Below are 20,937 nucleotides of genomic sequence, written 5' to 3' on the forward strand. Positions count from 1 at the left end.
TCTACCTTTGTGGATCATAGTGATGAAAAAAACATATAGGTTCTATCATCGTGGATCCTTAACATTAACAAAATACATAGCTCTCACATTGTGGCTCATTATGACAAATGAAACATCATGGATCATTATGATAAACAAAATCTACAGCTTGTACCATTGTGGATCTTTATCATATATAACCTGCCAGATCTTCAAGGGTCCTAAGTACCCTGCGCACTTATTATGGCTACTACGGTAAGTTGAAGGAAACTGTCTTACCTGGTCAATGTCATCTGGACCATCATAGATATCATCTGGATCTGGAAGAAAACGAAGGTTTGCATTGGTACACTGACAACGTCCACATGGTCCAGGAAACAGATTACACCTGAGCCTAAAGGTGATATTGATGAGGGTACTCAACACTCACACTGTAGGAACAGTTACCATGGAGAATCATAACCGTAAAGTTATTGGGCAGCAGCGAACATCATGCTGATCTGTTGCAGTGTGAACTTTGTGGAACATAGAGCTGGTAATCACTTTGCCTTTTTGTCAACAAAAACTCTTTGCAGTTGCAGTGAAGATGTTGTACTTGTGTGGCTTGTGTAAGAGGAGAAGGATACATGTCTAGCAGGTCAATCAGGTCAAAGAGGTGAATCGTGTCAATCATGTCAATCCTGTCAAGCAGGTCAATCAGGTCAGTCATGTCAATCATGTCAAGCAGGTCAAACAGGTCAAATAGGTCAGTCCTGTCAATCATGTCAATCATGTCAAACAGGTCAATCATGTCAAACAGGTCAGTCATGTCAATCATGTCAAGTAGGTCAGTCATGTCAATCAGGTCAATCAGGTCAGTCATGTCAATCATGTCAAGCAGGTCAAACAGGTCAGTCCTGTCAATCATGTCAAGCAGGTCAAACAGGTCAGTCATGTCAATCATGTCAGTCATGTCAATCAGGTCAGTCCTGTCAGCACTCCACTGATTGAAAACAAACCATATTTATGTATAGAAATGTAAAACAGCTCGATTTTCAGCCAGCCTACTTGTAGTGGAAGAGAAAAGTATTAAAAAAATCTGAATCGCTTTTCTTTTTTCGTTTTCCACCAACTGACAGGTATTAATTATTCTTGTAAAACATCTGTAAAGCAAGTTAAAAAAAGGGAGGCCTACATGTAAAAGTGTCAATTGTAACCAAAAAAAAGAAAAGGGCCATTGGTATAATCAGAAGTAGACATCAAAATGACCTTACCTTCAATTGCTTGAGGAGGGGGAGTATCCTGAAACAAAAAGATATCTGTAGACATTTTTCTTCCTGGTAATCTCTTGGCAATCTCTTAGCATCATCTTCCTCCTCATCAATACCTCTCACCGTATGGATTCATAAGGACAGACTGGGACTATCCTCAGTTCAATGTTCATGATTGGACTGTCACTCTGAAGCTGATGCATCGATGGTCAACAAGGTTTTAAAAGTTTAAAACTCTGAGACTTGTTGAGGAATTTTAAACTCTTGTGGACGAGTATTCATATATTTCTTATCAAAGACATGAGGGTGAGATTCTAACATCCTTCTTCCAAGTTTTTCAGTTTGTAAACAGTAAAAAACGTTTTCTCGAGCACTGTGAGTGAATATTGTTTTTTGCCGCTTTTAACAATATTCCACTCATATCACAGCGGGGGACAACAGAAATTGGTTTCACACATTGTACCCATGTGAGGAATCGAACCCGGGTCTTTGGTGTGACAAGTGAACACTTTAACCACTAGGATAACCAACCATCCCGTCTTTAGTGTAAAAGTACAGCTATCCGTCTTCAGAGACAGATTAGTGACATCATTCGATTGTGACATCATGGTAACTGATGACGTTACAATGGTCTGCAAAGCATTGTGATACAGTTTCACTATAGTGATACCTCCTACTAGATATTGCTTCATCTCACCCAAGCAATATCTCCTGTGGAAGCCAGTTTGAGATGAGAATTCTAAATATTACTCATTGTCATTTTCAGAAAGAAAATACATGAAATGTCAACCCTACAAAGAAACTGCATGACATCAGCTTATTGTTCAGATGACCTAGCCTGTTGTCCAAGTGTGACATCATAAACAATGGATGACATCCTATTGTATTGCTCATAACAATGAAGCATCAATAATCTATAAAATGCAAACTTGCAAATAACGGAAAGTAATTGGACTTCATTGTTTAACCCTTATGTGGTTATGTTTGTTGTTTAACCCTGTAATCTGTAAATAATCAAGCCTGGACCAGACAATCCAATGACTGATATTGTGAACAGCAACACACACTCAAATAAGTCACCGAACCAGACCACCTGATGTACTAAGTCACCTACAGTAAACTACGGTTATAACAAACTCAAAGGGACTACTAATTTTAGTTCGTTATAACCGTAGTTTGTTATAAGCATATATACAGCATAACTACAGCATATAGTCGGGACTAAAAAGTTAGTTCGTTATATCCGTTAGTTCGTTATAAGCGTGTTCGTTATAACCGTAGTTTACTGTAATAAGTTTGTTTGTTTGTTGCTTAATGCCGTACACAGCAATATTCCAGTTATATGACAGCGGTCTGTATAGAATCGAGTCAGGACAAGACAATCCAGTGATTGGCATCAATCCATGCAATTGGGATACGATGACATGCACCAACCAAGTCATCAAGCCTGACCACCCGATCCCGTTAGTCTCCTCTTAAGACAAGCAAAGTCGCCTTTTATAGCAAGCATGGGTTGCTGAAGACATAGTCTGACCGGGATCTTCAAGGCTTTTGCCTCATAAGACAATAGCAGGTTGATGGGAATAATTCTAACCCATTTAACCCAATTTCTTACCCTTATGATTGATACAATGAGTGCCTGAATGGTAGTAACTACAGCATACCTTCAGGGAAGCAGCACTCACCTCATGTTTTGTCCCCCGAGGGGGTGGCGGCAAGGGCTGTGATCCTCGTCTGTTCCCCATTGGAGGGAGGGGTGGTGCTTTACTCCCATGTGTCTTGGGGAAGTTAGTGGGAGGAGGCGGGGGGGGGTCATTGTCTTCATCAGGGTCCTGAATGATGTAAGTCAATCTTCATCAACTGTCATTGTGCGCATACCGGTAGTTTATACTGCTAGGATGTATGTGCATGTGTTTTTGAACACCACACTCGGCACTATTGCAGCCATTTGACATCTACCTGGAACTCATCGAGTCTGGACGAGACAATCCAGTGATTGAAATTATCACCAAAAATCCACATTATTGGAGTACGATGACAAGTAATCAACAAAATCACCGAAGCTGACCACCTATAGTATAGGTTGCTGGAAACCAAGTCTAACCTAGAATCACCACAGTGATGTGTGTACCAGTTGGTTTGTTAACCAAGTCTACAAGCAATATTACAGCTATATCACCAGGGACTGCACAAAACAGTCAGCAATATTACAGCTGTATCACCAGGGACTGCACAAAACAGTCAGCAATATTACAGCTATATCAACAGGGACTGCACAAAACAGTCAGCAATATTACAGCTGTATCACCAGGGACTGCACAAAACAGTCAGCAATATTACAGCTGTATCACCAGGGACTGCACAAAACAGTCAGCAATATTACAGCTGTATCACCAGGGACTGCACAAAACAGTCAGCAATATTACAGCTTTATCACCAGGGACTGCACAAAACAGTCAGCAATATTACAGCTATATCACCAGGGACTGCACAAAACAGTCAGCAATATTACAGCTATATCACCAGGGACTGCACAAAACAGTCAGCAATATTACAGCTATATCACCAGGGACTGCACAAAACAGTCAGCAATATTACAGCTGTATCAACAGGGGCTGCACAAAACAGTCAGCAATATTACAGCTGTATCACCAGGGACTGCATAAAACATTCGGCAATATTACAGCTGTATCACCAGGGACTGCATAAAACAGTCAGCAATATTACAGCTGTATCACCAGGGACTGCACAAAACAGTCAGCAATATTACAGCTGTATCACAACATGCACAAGGGACTGCATAAAACAGTCAGCAATATTACAGCTATATCACCAGGGACTGCACAAAACAGTCAGCAACATTACATCTATATCACCAGGGACTGCAAGAAACAGTCAACAATATTACAGCTATATCACCAGGGACTTACAAAACAGTCAGCAATATTACAGCTATATCACCAGGGACTTAGAAAACAGTCAGCAATATTACAGCCATATCACCAGGGACTGCACCCAACAGTCCACAATATTATCACAGTGTTGTTTATTCCAAACAAGCATGTAGTAGCCTATGTAGAACAAAGAATGTCTCACCGCATAAACCTCATCGGTTGCTACTTCTTCAAACTCATCATAAATCTGAAAATAGAAACATATTCCCTGGTGTACTGCATGCAATGACTAACAGGACAGCTAGCCACATACGAACATGCTAAGTGTGGCAATCAGGCAAGGGAAGCTCTTGTGTCTGTGTTTATTTGAAGGGTCAATTTCTATTACTCTGTGTTAGAATTCATAAAGCATTTCAGACCTGTTTTAATAATCACTGACTAAAAAAACATTCCAGTTTAGGGTTTTATATGTTACCACTGAGAGTGATACTGCTACTGCAAGCAACATTTGGCTCTGTTACCACTGAAATACTTTCAAAACAATAACACTTCTGTTACATTTCACAAAAGGACGAAGAACAAACTGAAAAATATTCATCCTGCTAATAAAACTTTTGTACAAAAATAACTTTTTTTCATTTTGACTACAAACACAGGTTTTCAACCAACTAATGATAAAAAGGTCATGGTGTTGCCATGTTCCATATGAAGAGGAATGCATTGCCTCAATGGCCACACACAACCTAGCTATACCTCTCCCTGATCCTCTTGCTTGGACGGGTTGTATGGATTAATTTCTGGAGGATGTTCCATTTCAAATTCATCATAAAGATCCTGTGATTCCTGAAAGTATATGTCTCACATAAGATTCCTTCATTTGACAAAGAACTCAAGTCCCAACAAGACAAGTTTGAGAAAAAGAAATTCTGTTGACGTCCTATTGTTTGAGTTCGTAACAAGGAATAACTGGGCCATTAATTCAACCATGCGTGACCTTCAACTTGATATTCCCAATGAGTCAGCATGTGTATGAAAAGTTTCCTGCAGGGTCAATACACACTTGCATGAAAAGTTTCCTTTTCAAATCGCTGTGCAGAGTTGCGTCCCTTTGGCATGCCAGAAACCTATGATTGTGGGTTCGAATCCCGGTTCACCCCAATTATGTTTCTAGGTTTGTCAGCACCATACCTGTGCTTGTGGGTTTCACCGAAGTGATAAACATCTCAAACCTGCATCACATCGGGCTTTCCTCCGACATTAAGCTGATACGCCGCGATATAACTGGAACACTGTTAAAAGCGGCGTTAAACCCAACTCACTCACTCACTCGCTTACTCCTTTTCAAATGAAAACTGAACCATGTGGTAAAAATTTACTTGACAACTGACTGAAATCATGAGCACCTATCCATCTTTGTGTGAGTGAGTGAGTGAGTGAATCTGGTTTTACGCCGCTTTTAGCAACATTCCAGCAGTATCAAGGCAGTGGACACCAGAAATGGGCTTCACACATTGTACCCATGTCGGGAATCAAACCCGTGTCTTCGGTGTGACGAGCGAACATTGTAACCAGTAGGCTACCCCACCGTCCTTGAATTAGGAGGAATAATGGGGACACAATGGGGATCGATTATCATATTTCTGCAAGCAATTTTAGAGACACCACACATATTATCTGGTATTACACATACCACATACCTGCTGCATATCAAATTTAATAATTTAATTTAATAATTTAATAATTGAGTAATTGGCAAAAATGACACTTTAAACATGTCTGCCATGGCTTCCATTTTAATGATTGAGTCTGAACTCTGTGAGCATTATTAGAGACACAAAAGCAGGGACGATAAAGTTTCAGTTTCACAGGCCTTGCAGGTTCAGAGGAGATAGCAGCTGATGACAGACAGACTGACAACACACCCTACGATGAGCCTACTTGACAGGTGAGCTAAAAATGTTCATTGCTGAACAGGTAACCGATGGATGAGCTGCAAGCTGGTCTGAAAGTGATTCAGAGTTACACAGCCACAGCTTGTCATTATAGTGACTGTGGCTGCTGGGCCTAGGTCTGTGGGTGGGAAATATGTAACTGGGGATGGGTTGACTGAACTGAATAGTTAGTACTGAACCCAGGTTCTCAATCTTAAGGAAGGATGTGTCCAAGTTCAGGGTCCACTTGCATAAAGCGATCTTAGCGCTACAACTATTGTAATCCTATGTTTAAGAATGGGAGTTACGATCATCTTAGCGCTAAGATCGCTTTGTGCAAGTGGCCCAGGACTGGACTTACTTTCAAGATAGGGTTTGTCCATATTCAGAATTGGACCAGATAGGATTTATCCCAGTTCAAGAATGGGCCGACATTCAAGATAAGAGGGTACATACACATACACAACCAGATCACATGCTGCTGAAATGCTTCAGGAGATTGGTCGACATCGACAACTAGCACCATACAGTAAAAAGTATGGTACTCAGTCCTCAAGAAACTATGTACTTGTTAGGTTTTCCTAACCCATTGACAAATGGGTCGTATTCCTACCAGGGTAAGGGCATCTTCTGTATCAATCCATTCTACCATGACAACTAATAATCTTGCATCTTGTTTTGCTTGCTCCTACCAAATCCCTGTTCGACTATCATGATCCAAGCACCATTAATGAATATTTATGTGAAGGGCACACGCTGATAGGGACACTCTCCATCAATTACCATCAAAATGTACCCTTGGTACAAAACAATATATTGAGTTGTACCCTGATTTTTGTTACCATTTCGTTTTGAACCCAGACCGAATCAGTGTACACCGATTTCTGTTTTTATTTCGCAGCCCGAGATGTTTACAATAGTACCCACTTTAAGGGGAGATAACTGTTTTATTTTATCCCAAGTCCCTTTGTACTGAAATCATCTCAGAAAAACGTAGGAATTCTACATAAATACACAAAGTTATGCTTGGAGAATTCTGGTGGTAGCGGGAACGGCCATGTTGAATGACATAAAGAAATCATATTGGCATAACTGCCCAGCTCCACTAAGCGCAATCTGACCAACTTTTAGACCAATCTGTGAGTCTGAAGATTTACATTACAGCCGTATTTTCTTGTGATTATAAATGGTTTAGTGTTAGTCTCATTGAGGTTCGAACTGAGTTCGATCTCTATCGCTTGATCTCCAACTCTATTTAACTTGTATGTATGATGTTAATAAGAGCCCACCCTTACTTTCCCTTTGCCAATTTTCTAAGCACACAGGGGCCTTATTACAACGTTTATGGTACTCACATTACAGGTAGCATGCCATTCACGTATGTTGAGTGTTAGGTAGATGCAGGTTTCTTCATAATAATTTTGTATGTATGTTCTCAATGTCAAATTAAGATACAAAAAGATTTCAGAGTTGCAAGTGAAATTATATATAGAACACAGATTATTTTAGTGCCAATGCTTACTCAAATGCAAAAATAAACTGTCATGTTCTTCAGGGTACTTTGCATTTTGTAACTTTTTAACATACATACAAAACCAAAGATGAAAATATATTGTCATGGTAGAATGGAGATAAACCTAGTGCATCTTCTGATTAAAAACCTGGTATGACTAAATCCTCAATGTGGAAAACAGCAATGATCAACATGTATGAAACAACATTGCAGCATGAACAACATCAGGCTGGGACAACATCCCCACTACACTGAGCTGGACTGCAACTACCAGTCACTATGACGACACTTAATCAACAGATCACTGATGGTCACAGGCAAGAACAGCTCTTCAGACCCCTGAAGATCCAGATCTTCAGCAACCCATGCTTGCCATTAAAGGTGACCATGCTTGCAGTTAAAGGTGACTAACAGGATCGGGTGGTCAGGCTCGCTGACTTGGTTGATGCATGTCATCATGTCCCAATTGTGTGGAACAATGTGCAAGATGTCAATCACTGGATTGTTTGGTCCGGACTTGATTATTTACAGACCGCCGTCATGTAGCTGTGAATATTGCTGAGGGCTGCATTAAACAACAAACAACAGCAACAACAGAATGGGTCTTCCTGCCATTTTGACCACCAGCCCCGTGAAGATCCGGGGTAGAATAGGTCTTCAGCAACCCATGCTTGCCGTAAAAGGCGACTATGCTTGTCGTAAAAGGCGACTAACGGGATCGGGTGGTCAGGCTCGCTGATTTGGTTGATGCATGTCATCGATCCCAATTGCGTGGATCGATGCTCATGATATTAATCACTGGATTGTCTGGTCCAGACTCAATTATTTACAGACCGCCGTCATATAGCTGGAATATTGCTGAGTGCGGCGTTAAACAACAATCCAATCCAATCCTGATTTCATTTTATTGCCTTACAAAAAGCAGGAAGAAAAAACTGCAGACAGAACACCCAGAAAAGGTGAATCCCTTAAGAAAAAAACAGAAATAGATGGGTTAACAGGTTGGCATTTTGCTAATTTCTCAAAAACGCAATTTTAGTGATAACGATCTGTGTACCAAGGACTTATTTGTTTCCTAAATGTAGAAGCATTTTGTCCATGACAAAATGACCAGATATAACGCATAAAACAGCTCTTGACATTGAAAACATTGAATAAAATGGCAGGCGACAGGTTTCACAAGGGCTGGTTCAATCTTACAGCCATTAGTAGTGAATGCGTTAATATTTTAGTTTAGCTATTAGCACTGTAGAGCTGGAATAAGTAGTGAGTTAGACCTTGTAAGTTTTGCACCTGTCAAAATGCATACCTGTCATTGTACCTGCCCAACAATGCACCCTTGAATAAATAATCATAAAGGTGAAACAAAATAAAATAAATAAATGCAAGATAACAGAAATATATACTCATAAATATTTCAACTGTGGGAGAATCATGCAGCCAAGAACACAAGAAATATGAAAACCTTGAATTTACCAAAATCCCAGTCCATCAAACTCAGTGAGGAAAGAAGGAGTTTTGTCAACCCAAACCATCAATGAAATCAAACAAAGAAGTGCTAGTAGGGCATGTCCCCAGGGTGGGCCAGTACCTACATATGGCAACGCATGCATATGGCTAGAGTACATGCAAACACTGGGAAGCACTGTACCTGTGGCACTGGCAGTGGACGAGTTGAACGAGAGGGGGGTGGGGGTAGGGGCGGGGATGAGGGGGGTGGGGGAAATTCGTCTGTATCCTCCGTAAAGTCATCATATATCTCTTGTTGTATCTGAAAGTTGTCAAATACAGTGAAATGTACAAGAAGGAAATGAATTAGGACAATACAGGCTATTGGGTGAATCACTGGAGACATGCAATACCCAGGGTGTTAGATATCATTACTACAGATGAAGCATGAACATGTGTGACCCAGAATGAAATGTATGTGTGATCCAGGATGAAATGTATGTGTGTGACCGAGGATGAAATGGATGTGTGTGACCCAGGATGAAATGGATGTGTGTGACCCAGGATGAAACGATTGTGTGTGACTCAGGATGAAATATATGTGTGTGTCCCAGGATGAAATGTATGTGCGTGACCCAGGATGAAATGTATGTGCGTGACCCAGGATGAAATGTATGTGTGTGACCCAGGATGAAATGGACGTGTGTGACCCAGGATGAAATGTATGTGTGTGACCCAGGATGAAATGTATGTGTGTGACCCAGGATGAAATGGATGTGTGTGATCCAGAATGAAATGGATGTGTGTGACCCAGGATGAAATGAATGTGTGTGACCCAGAATACAATGTATTTGTGTGTCCCAGAATGAAATGTATGTGTGACCCAGGAAGAAATGTATGTGTGTGACCCAGGATGGAATGGATGAGTATGACAATGATGACAACATGTGAGTATGACAATGACAACAACAACTGAGAAAGACAATGACGACAACATGTGAGAATGACAATGGTGATAACATGTGAGTATGACAATGATGACAACATGTGAGTATGACAATGGTGACAACATGTGAATATGACAATGGTGACAACATGTGAGTATGACAATGATGACAACATGTGAGTATGACAATGGTGACAACATGTGAGTATGACAATGGTGACAACATGTGAGTATGACAATGACGACAAGATGTGAATATGACAATGGTGACAACATGTGAACATGACAATGATGACAACATGTGAATATGACAATGATGACAACATGTGAATATGACAATGATGACAACATGTGAGTGTGACAATGATGACAACATGTGAGTATGACAATGACGACAACATGTGAATATGACAATGACGACAACATGTGAATATGACAATGGTGACAACATGTGAATATGACAATGATGACAACATGTGAGTGTGACAATGATGACAACATGTGAATATGACAATGACAACAACATGTGAATATGACAATGATGACAACATGTGAGTGTGACAATGATGACAACATGTGAGTATGACAATGGTGACAACATGTGAATATGACAATGGTGACAACATGTGAATATGACAATGATGACAAGATGTGAGTGTGACAATGATGACAACATGTGAATATGACAATGACGACAACATGTGAATATGACAATGATGACAACATGTGAGTGTGACAATGGTGACAACATGTGAGTATGACAATGATGACAACATGTGAGTATGACAATGGTGACAACATGTGAGTATGACAATGGTGACAACATGTGAGTATGACAATGACGACAAGATGTGAATATGACAATGGTGACAACATGTGAACATGACAATGATGACAACATGTGAATATGACAATGATGACAACATGTGAATATGACAATGATGACAACATGTGAGTGTGACAATGATGACAACATGTGAGTATGACAATGATGACAACATGTGAATATGACAATGACGACAACATGTGAATATGACAATGGTGACAACATGTGAATATGACAATGATGACAACATGTGAGTGTGACAATGATGACAACATGTGATTATGACAATGACAACAACATGTGAATATGACAATGATGACAACATGTGAGTGTGACAATGATGACAACATGTGAGTATGACAATGGTGACAACATGTGAATATGACAATGGTGACAACATGTGAATATGACAATGATGACAAGATGTGAGTGTGACAATGATGACAACATGTGAATATGACAATGACGACAACATGTGAATATGACAATGATGACAACATGTGAGTGTGACAATGATGACAACATGTGAATATGACAATGACGACAACATGTGAATATGACAATGGTGACAACATGTGAATATGACAATGGTGACAACATGTGAATATGACAATGGTGACAACATGTGAATATGACAATGATGACAACATGTGAATATGACAATGATGACAACATGTGAATATGACAATGATGACAACATGTGAATATGACAATGATGACAACATGTGAGTATGACAATGATGACAACATGTGAGTATGACAATGATGACAACATGTGAGTATGACAATGGTGACAACATGTGAATATGACAATGATGACAACATGTGAGTATGACAATGATTACAACATGTGAATATGACAATGATGACAACATGTGAGTATGACAATGACGACAACATGTGAATATGACAATGGTGAAGACACAGGTGACAATGGCAATGGTAACATTGGTAAAAACCAAGACAGTGATAAGTTTGAAAGAGTGTGACCATATGACAATCATTAAGTCAAAATACAATCCCCCAATCGAAATGGCAATCAATGTATTCATCACAGATATCATGTCATCATTAAAACTACAACATTGTGCATCACAATCAACATGACAATAGACAGCGGGACAAAAACATGCATGACAGTTACAATGGTCATGATGCATAGAACAATCAACAATACAATAGTGCAACAGTGTGTGTGACAACAGTGAAATGCAACTGTGTGATAATAACAAACATCAAGCATCATATCAGCATAGCGGTGATCATGAAGAACCATTACCATGGAACATACCCACCCTGTCTTGTAGAAACACATCAACGTAACACCCACCCTGCCTTGTAGAAACACATGAGTGTACACCCACCCTGCCTTGTAGAAACACATCAGTGTACACCCACCCTGTCTCATAGAAACACATCAGTGTACACCCACCCTGTCTTATAGAAACACATCAGTGTACACCCACCCTGTCTTGTAGAAACACATCAACGTAATGATCACCCTGCCTTGTAGAAACACATCAGTGTACACCCACCCTGCCTTGTAGAAACACATCAGTGTACACCCACCCTGCCTTGTAGAAACACATCAGTGTACACCCACCCTGCCTTGTAGAAACACATCAGTGTACACCCACCCTGTCTTATAGAAACACATCAGTGTACACCCACCCTGCCTTGTAGAAACACATCAGTGTACACCCACCCTGCCTTGTAGAAACACATCAGTGTACACCCACCCTGTCTTATAGAAACACATCAGTGTACACCCACCCTGCCTTGTAGAAACACATCAGTGTACACCCACCCTGTCTTATAGAAACACATCAGTGTACACCCACCCTGCCTTGTAGAAACACATCAGTGTACACCCACCCTGTCTTATAGAAACACATCAGTGTACACCCACCCTGCCTTGTAGAAACACATCAGTGTACACCCACCCTGTCTTATAGAAACACATCAGTGTACACCCACCCTGCCTTGTAGAAACACATCAGTGTACACCCACCCTGTCTTATAGAAACACATCTGTGTAACGACCACCCTGACTTGTAGAAACACATCTGTGTAACGACCACCCTGCCTTGTAGAAACACATCAGTGTACACCCATCCTGCCTTGTAGATACACATCAATGTACACCCACCCTGTCTTATAGAAACACATCAGTGTACACCCACCCTGCCTTGTAGAAACACATCAATGTAACACCCACCCTGCCTTGTAGATACACATCAGTGTACACCCACCCTGTCTTATAGAAACACATCTGTGTAACGACCACCCTGTCTTATAGAAACACATCAATGTAACACCCACCCTGCCTTGTAGAAACACATAAGTGTACAGCCACCCTGCCGTGTAGAAACACATCAGTGTACACCCACCCTGCCTTGTAGAAACACATCAGTGTACACCCACCCTGCCTTGTAGAAACACATCGGTGTACACCCACCCTGCCTTGTAGAAACACATCAGTGTACACCCACCCTGCCTTGTAGAAACACATCAGTGTAATGACCACCCTGTCTTGTAGAAACACATCAATGTAACACCCACCCTGTCTTATAGAAACACATCAATGTAACACCCACCCTGTCTTGTAGAAACACATCAATGTAACACCCACCCTGTCTTATAGAAACACATAAGTGTACACCCACCCTGCCTTGTAGAAACACATCAGTGTACACCCACCCTGCCTTGTAGAAACACATCAGTGTACACCCACCCTGTCTTATAGAAACACATCAGTGTACACCCACCCTGCCTTATAGAAACACATCAGTGTACACCCACCCTGTCTTATAGAAACACATCAGTGTACACCCACCCTGCCTTGTAGAAACACATCAGTGTACACCCACCCTGTCTTATAGAAACACATCAGTGTACACCCACCCTGTCTTATAGAAACACATCAGTGTACACCCACCCTGCCTTGTAGAAACACATCAGTGTACACCCACCCTGTCTTATAGAAACACATCAGTGTACACCCACCCTGTCTTATAGAAACACATCTGTGTACACCCACCCTGCCTTGTAGAAACACATCAGTGTACACCCACCCTGTCTTATAGAAACACATCAATGTAACACCCACCCTGCCTTGTAGAAACACATCAGTGTACACCCACCCTGTCTTATAGAAACACATCAGTGTACACCCACCCTGTCTTATAGAAACACATCAGTGTACACCCACCCTGTCTTATAGAAACACATCAGTGTACACCCACCCTGCCTTGTAGAAACACATCAGTGTACACCCACCCTGTCTTATAGAAACACATCAGTGTACACCCACCCTGTCTTATAGAAACACATCTGTGTACACCCACCCTGCCTTGTAGAAACACATCAGTGTACACCCACCCTACCTTGTAGAAACACATCAATGTAACACCCACCCTGCCTTGTAGAAACACATCAGTGTACACCCACCCTGTCTTATAGAAACACATCAGTGTACACCCACCCTGCCTTGTAGAAACACATAAGTGTACACCCACCCTGTCTTATAGAAACACATCAGTGTACACCCACCCTGCCTTGTAGAAACACATCAGTGTACACCCACCCTGTCTTATAGAAACACATCAATGTAACACCCACCCTGCCTTGTAGAAACACATCAGTGTACACCCACCCTGTCTTATAGAAACACATCAGTGTACACCCACCCTGTCTTATAGAAACACATCAGTGTAACACCCACCCTGCCTTGTAGAAACACATCAATGTAACACCCACCCTGTCTTATAGAAACACATCTGTGTAACGACCACCCTGTCTTACAGAAACACATCAGTGTACACCCACCCTGTCTTATAGAAACACATCAGTGTACACCCACCCTGCCTTGTAGAAACACATCAGTGTACACCCACCCTGTCTTATAGAAACACATCAATGTAACACCCACCCTGCCTTGTATATACACATCAATGTACACCCACCCTGCCTTGTAGAAACACATCAATGTAACACCCACCCTGTCTTATAGAAACACATCAGTGTACACCCACCCTGTCTTATAGAAACACATCTGTGTAACGACCACCCTGTCTTATAGAAACACATCAATGTAACACCCACCCTGCCTTGTAGAAACACATCAATGTACACCCACCCTGCCTTATAGAAACACATCAGTGTACACCCACCCTGCCTTGTAGAAACACATCAGTGTACACCCACCCTGCCTTGTAGATACACATCAGTGTACACCCACCCTGTCTTATAGAAACACATCAGTGTACACCCACCCTGCCTTGTAGATACACATCAGTGTACACCCACCCTGTCTTATAGAAACACATCAGTGTACACCCACCCTGTCTTATAGAAACACATCAGTGTACACCCACCCTGTCTTATAGAAACACATCAGTGTACACCCACCCTGTCTTATAGAAACACATCAGTGTACACCCGACCTGCCTTGTAGATACACATCAGTGTACACCCACCCTGTCTTATAGAAACACATCAGTGTACACCCACCCTGCCTTGTAGATACACATCAATGTAACACCCACCCTGCCTTGTAGAAACACATCAATGTAACACCCACCCTGTCTTATAGAAACACATCAGTGTACACCCACCCTGTCTTATAGAAACACATCTGTGTAATGACCACCCTGTCTTATAGAAACACATCAATGTAACACCCACCCTGCCTTGTAGAAACACATCAATGTACACCCACCCTGCCTTATAGAAACACATAAGTGTACACCCACCCTGCCTTGTAGAAACACATCAGTGTACACCCACCCTGCCTTTTAGAAACACATCAGTGTAATGACCACCCTGCCTTGTAGAAACACATCAGTGTACACCCACCCTGTCTTATAGAAACACATCAGTGTACACCCACCCTGTCTTATAGAAACACATCAGTGTACACCCACCCTGCCTTGTAGAAACACATCAGTGTACACCCACCGTGCCTTGTAGATACACATCAGTGTACACCCACCCTGTCTTATAGAAACACATCAGTGTACACCCACCCTGCCTTGTAGATACACATCAGTGTACACCCACCCTGTCTTATAGAAACACATCAGTGTACACCCACCCTGCCTTGTAGATACACATCAATGTAACACCCACCCTGCCTTGTAGAAACACATCAGTGTACACCCACCCTGTCTTATAGAAACACATCAGTGTACACCCACCCTGCCTTGTAGAAACACATCAGTGTACACCCACCCTGCCTTGTAGAAACACATCAGTGTACACCCACCCTGTCTTATAGAAACACATCAGTGTACACCCACCCTGTCTTATAGAAACACATCAGTGTACACCCACCCTGTCTTATAGAAACACATCAGTGTACACCCACCCTGTCTTGTAGAAACACATCAGTGTACACCCACCCTGCCTTATAGAAACACATCAGTGTACACCCACCCTGCCTTGTAGATACACATCAGTGTACACCCACCCTGTCTTATAGAAACACATCAGTGTACACCCACCCTGCCTTGTAGATACACATCAATGTACACCCACCCTGCCTTGTAGAAACACATCAGTGTACACCCACCCTGCCTTGTAGAAACACATCAGTGTACACCCACCCTGTCTTGTAGAAACACATCTGTGTAACGACCACCCTGTCTTATAGAAACACATCAGTGTACACCCACCCTGCCTTGTAGATACACATCAGTGTACACCCACCCTGTCTTATAGAAACACATCAGTGTACACCCACCCTGCCTTGTAGATACACATCAATGTAACACCCACCCTGCCTTGTAGAAACACATCAGTGTACACCCACCCTGTCTTATAGAAACACATCTGTGTAACGACCACCCTGTCTTATAGAAACACATCAGTGTACACCCACCCTGTCTTATAGAAACACATCAGTGTACACCCACCCTGTCTTATAGAAACACATCAGTGTACACCCACCCTGTCTTGTAGAAACACATCAATGTAACACCCACCCTGCCTTGTAGACTCACACCAATGTAACACCCATCAATATAACACCCACCCTGTCTTATAGACTCACACCAATGTAACACCCATCAATATAACACCCACCCTGTCTTATAGACTCACACCAATGTAACACCCACCCTGTCTTATAGACTCACACCAATGTAACACCCATCAATATAACACCCATCCTGTCTTATAGACTCACACCAATGTAACACCCACCCTGTCTTATAGACTCACACCAATGTAACACCCACCCTGTCTTATAGACTCACACCAATGTAACACCCATCAATATAACACCCACCCTGTCTTATAGACTCACACCAATGTAACACCCACCCTTTCTTATAGACTCACACCAATGTAACACCCACCCTGTCTTATAGACTCACACCAATGTAACACCCATCAATATAACACCCACCCTGTCTTATAGACTCACACCAATGTAACACCCACCCTTTCTTATAGACTCACACCAATGTAACATCCACCCTGTCTTATAGACTCACACCAATGTAACATCCACCCTGTCTTATAGACTCACACCAATGTAACACCCACTCTGTCTTATAGACTCACACCATTGTAACACCCACCCTGTCTTATAGACTCACACCAATGTAACACCCACCCTGTCTTATAGACTCACACCAATGTAACATCCACCCTGTCTTATAGACTCACACCAATGTAACATCCACCCTGTCTTATAGACTCACACCAATGTAACATCCACCCTGTCTTATAGACTCACACCAATGTAACATCCACCCTGTCTTATAGACTCACACCAATGTAACACCCACCCTGTCTTATAGACTCACACCAATGTAACACCCACCCTGTCTTATAGACTCACACCATTGTAACACCCACCCTGTCTTATAGACTCACACCAATGTAACATCCACCCTGTCTTATAGACTCACACCAATGTAACATCGCCCTGCCTGCATGATAGACAAACGGGAAAGGAGTTTAGCCACAATGTGCTTTCCCTCCAGAATTATTAAGATTGATCATCCCTTCAGTCACCTGATCAAACACTTCACATATTCAACCAGCCAAGACACCACACTCCTACGTGATGTCATTAATACAGTTTGTATCTAGGAAATTCATCACACCTCTGGAAACTAGCACCCCTTCACTTACATTCTGTTCAGTTTGGGATGATGGTTCTTCATAATTGACATCTTCGTCTGAATCCTGAAACATGCATGTAATATAGTGGACTAAGTGTGCAGTGAAAAGTGCAGCATAAGCAATATTTCAAACATGCTGCATCTTCCAAGGCTTGCCTCTAAACATGCTGAATAAAGAAGAAAGAAAAGAACACGGTAGTTACCATGGTTACATGAAAAACAGGCGTGTATCTGAGCACTGAACATGTATCTGAGCACTGAACATGTATCTGAGCACTGAACATGTATCTGAACACTGAACATGTATCTGAGCACTGAACAACTATTGGAGCACTGAACATCTATCTGAGCACTGAACATGTATCTGAGCACTGAACATCTATCTGAGCACTGAACATGTATCTGAGCACTGAACATGTATCTGAACACTGAACATGTATCTGAACACTGAACATGTATCTGAGCACTGAACATGTATCTGAACACTGAACATGTATCTGAACACTGAACATCTATCTGAGCACTGAACATGTATCTGAACACTGAACATGTATCTGAGCACTGAACATGTATCTGAACACTGAACATGTATCTGAACACTGAACATCTATCTGAGCACTGAACAACTATCTGAGCACTGAGCACGTATCTGAACACTGAACATCTATCTGAACACTGAACATCTATCTGAACACTGAACATCTATCTGAGCACTGAACATGTATCTGAGCACTGAACAACTATCTGAGCACTGAACAACTATTCGAGCACCGAGCTAGTGGGATTAACAACTGGACAGCTTCTGAGTCAGAACTAAGCTATTAAACTCATGAACATCTGAGTTGCAGCTACCACAAAGCCCTGAGTTACGGAACGAGTGAACTAGGGAACAACTACATAGATACAAGATTCCTAAGCTACCGCGACCTGCAGCTACCACAAAGCCTTGAGCTACGGAACGAGTGAACTAGGGAACAACTACATAGATACAAGATTCCTAAGCTACCAAGATCTGCAGCTACCACAAAGCCTTGAGCTACGGAACTTGTGATCTTGTGAACAACTACACAGATACAAGGATCCTAAGCTACCAAGATCTGCAGCTACCACAAAGCCCTGAGCTACAGAACTAGTGAACCACTACATAGATACAAGATTCCTAAGCTACCAAGATCTGCAGCTACCACAAAGCCCTGAGCTACAGAACTAGTGAACCACTACATAGATACAAGATTCCTAAGCTACCAAGATCTGCAGCTACCACAAAGCCCTGAGCTACAGAACTAGTGAACCACTATATAGATACAAGATTCCTAAGCTACCAAGATCTGCAGCTACCACAAAGCCTTGAGCTACAGAACTAGTGAACCACTACATAGATACAAGATTCCTAGGCTACCAAGATCTGCAGCTACCACAAAGCCCTGAGCTACAGAACTAGTGAACCACTACATAGATACAAGATTCCTAAGCTACCAAGACCTGCAGCTACCACAAAGCCCTGAGCTACGGAACTTGTGAACTAGTGAACCACTACATAGATACAACATTCCTAAGTACCAAGACCTGCAGCTACCACAAAGCCCTGAGCTACTGACCTGATCCGACATCTCTCCCAGTGTAGACAGTATTCTCCTGATGCTGACAAGGAGTGGTACACCATAAATGCCAGGCAGGATGACACTGTCTACCATCTATCACACTCCAGCCAGACTATCAAGTTTACTCTTCAGATGGAAGCAGGAAATAATTCCCCACATAATTTATTCAAGGTTACTGACACTGCACAGCATTGTGTATCTAAAGCTATGGACCAAATGACAATAACAATGCAACACCTAAGATAATTCTGAATTGTCGTCACTTGATCAGGCCAGTCTAGGATGAGCAGGGACAGAAAGGAAAACTTGGACAATCATTCTTTCTTCCTCAACTTGACACTTTATTTGATGAAAACTAGAAAATGCTGTTCTTATTGAAATAACTGAAAATGTTTAACATGCTTTGGAGGCCAAATAAGAAGTAACTAAAGCAACATTATCATATCCTGTCTGACAGGTCACCTTTGACAAAAAATATTTTGAGTATAAAATTCATGTTTTTTATGAAACTGCTCCAATTTTATGTATCAATGAGTGAGTTAGTTCATTTTTACACTGCTTTTAGCAATATTCCGTATCAATGAACAACTACCTTGTATGAATACATTATGAACAATAGCATATGTATATTGTTTATTAGTTTATCAAAATAATGTTGTTTTAAGCTTTTTATCTTGCATGATAAGAATATTCTTTTTTTTTTCACTTATTCGAACTTTCCAATCCATTTTTATGAAAACCAATAAAAAGTGACAAAATGTCAATGTAGTATGAATAAAAAGCATTCTAAGCACTGTAAACGAGTACCTACATCAACAAGACAATGGTTCTAATGCTGACAATTCAGCAATGCTATTTTCAACAAGGTAAAAAAGGATTTTTTAAAAAGCCACAAGTTTCTGTAGCTCATATGAATTATGAAGAAAAAATTGCCACCATGTTTACCTGATTGGAATTGTGTGTTCAGTTTTTAGATACAACATAGCTGGGATTAAAATAGGACCAAATCCCAACATATGTTATTCAGCAAATCACATACGTTCATGGTCATACACACAGAAATAGCCTAGTAATGTAAAGTCAGATGGGAATTCTGACAGCAAGTTTTACAAACAGGCCATAGACCTTTCAGAAGAGATGTTGAAAATTAAAATTAACAACAAACAGACAACCACACAAAAGACAATGTGCCACAACATAAGGTCACATGACTTTTCGTTGGGTGAGCTAAAAAAACAGTACTCCCTGTCTAACAGTCCTGGATTAAGGCTAGCACAATATACACATATTATTCTTCATGCATTTATTAACAAAGAAATAGTAGCTGAGCATGCATTGTGCTGACCATGCATTTCTCGTGAAGAAATGTTGCATGCATAATGAACTAAATTCTGCAAAATATGTGCTGGCATTAT

The 20,937-nt window shown here is 41.3% G+C and overlaps 1 protein-coding gene across 11 annotated transcripts in view; it reads right to left on the reverse strand.

The window, feature by feature from the left end:
• The window catches only part of LOC124147190 (basic salivary proline-rich protein 1-like), a 68,090-nt gene that overhangs the window by 18,024 nt on the left and 29,129 nt on the right, over positions 1-20,937 (reverse strand). For 4 of the 11 annotated variants that reach the window (XM_048381482.1, XM_046517806.2, XM_046517809.2 and 1 more), the window contains 7 exons: positions 17,932-17,985; positions 9,219-9,338; positions 4,877-4,966; positions 4,326-4,370; positions 2,915-3,061; positions 1,233-1,260; positions 259-299 (listed from right to left, as the gene is read on the reverse strand). In XM_048381482.1, coding sequence (XP_048237439.1) covers positions 259-299; positions 1,233-1,260; positions 2,915-3,061; positions 4,326-4,370; positions 4,877-4,966; positions 9,219-9,338; positions 17,932-17,985 — 525 coding nt within the window. Of the gene's footprint in view, positions 1-258; positions 300-1,232; positions 1,261-2,914; positions 3,062-4,325; positions 4,371-4,876; positions 4,967-9,218; positions 9,339-17,931; positions 17,986-19,519; positions 19,692-20,937 lie in introns of those variants that run through there. The other 7 variants (XM_048381484.1, XM_046517811.2, XM_046517810.2 and 4 more) reach the window with 6 other exon arrangements.

The sequence above is a fragment of the Haliotis rufescens genome, unplaced genomic scaffold (genome assembly GCF_023055435.1).
Source record: "Haliotis rufescens isolate VD_foot unplaced genomic scaffold, xgHalRufe1.0.p SCAF_39, whole genome shotgun sequence".
Classification (NCBI taxonomy): Eukaryota; Metazoa; Mollusca; class Gastropoda; order Lepetellida; family Haliotidae; genus Haliotis; species Haliotis rufescens.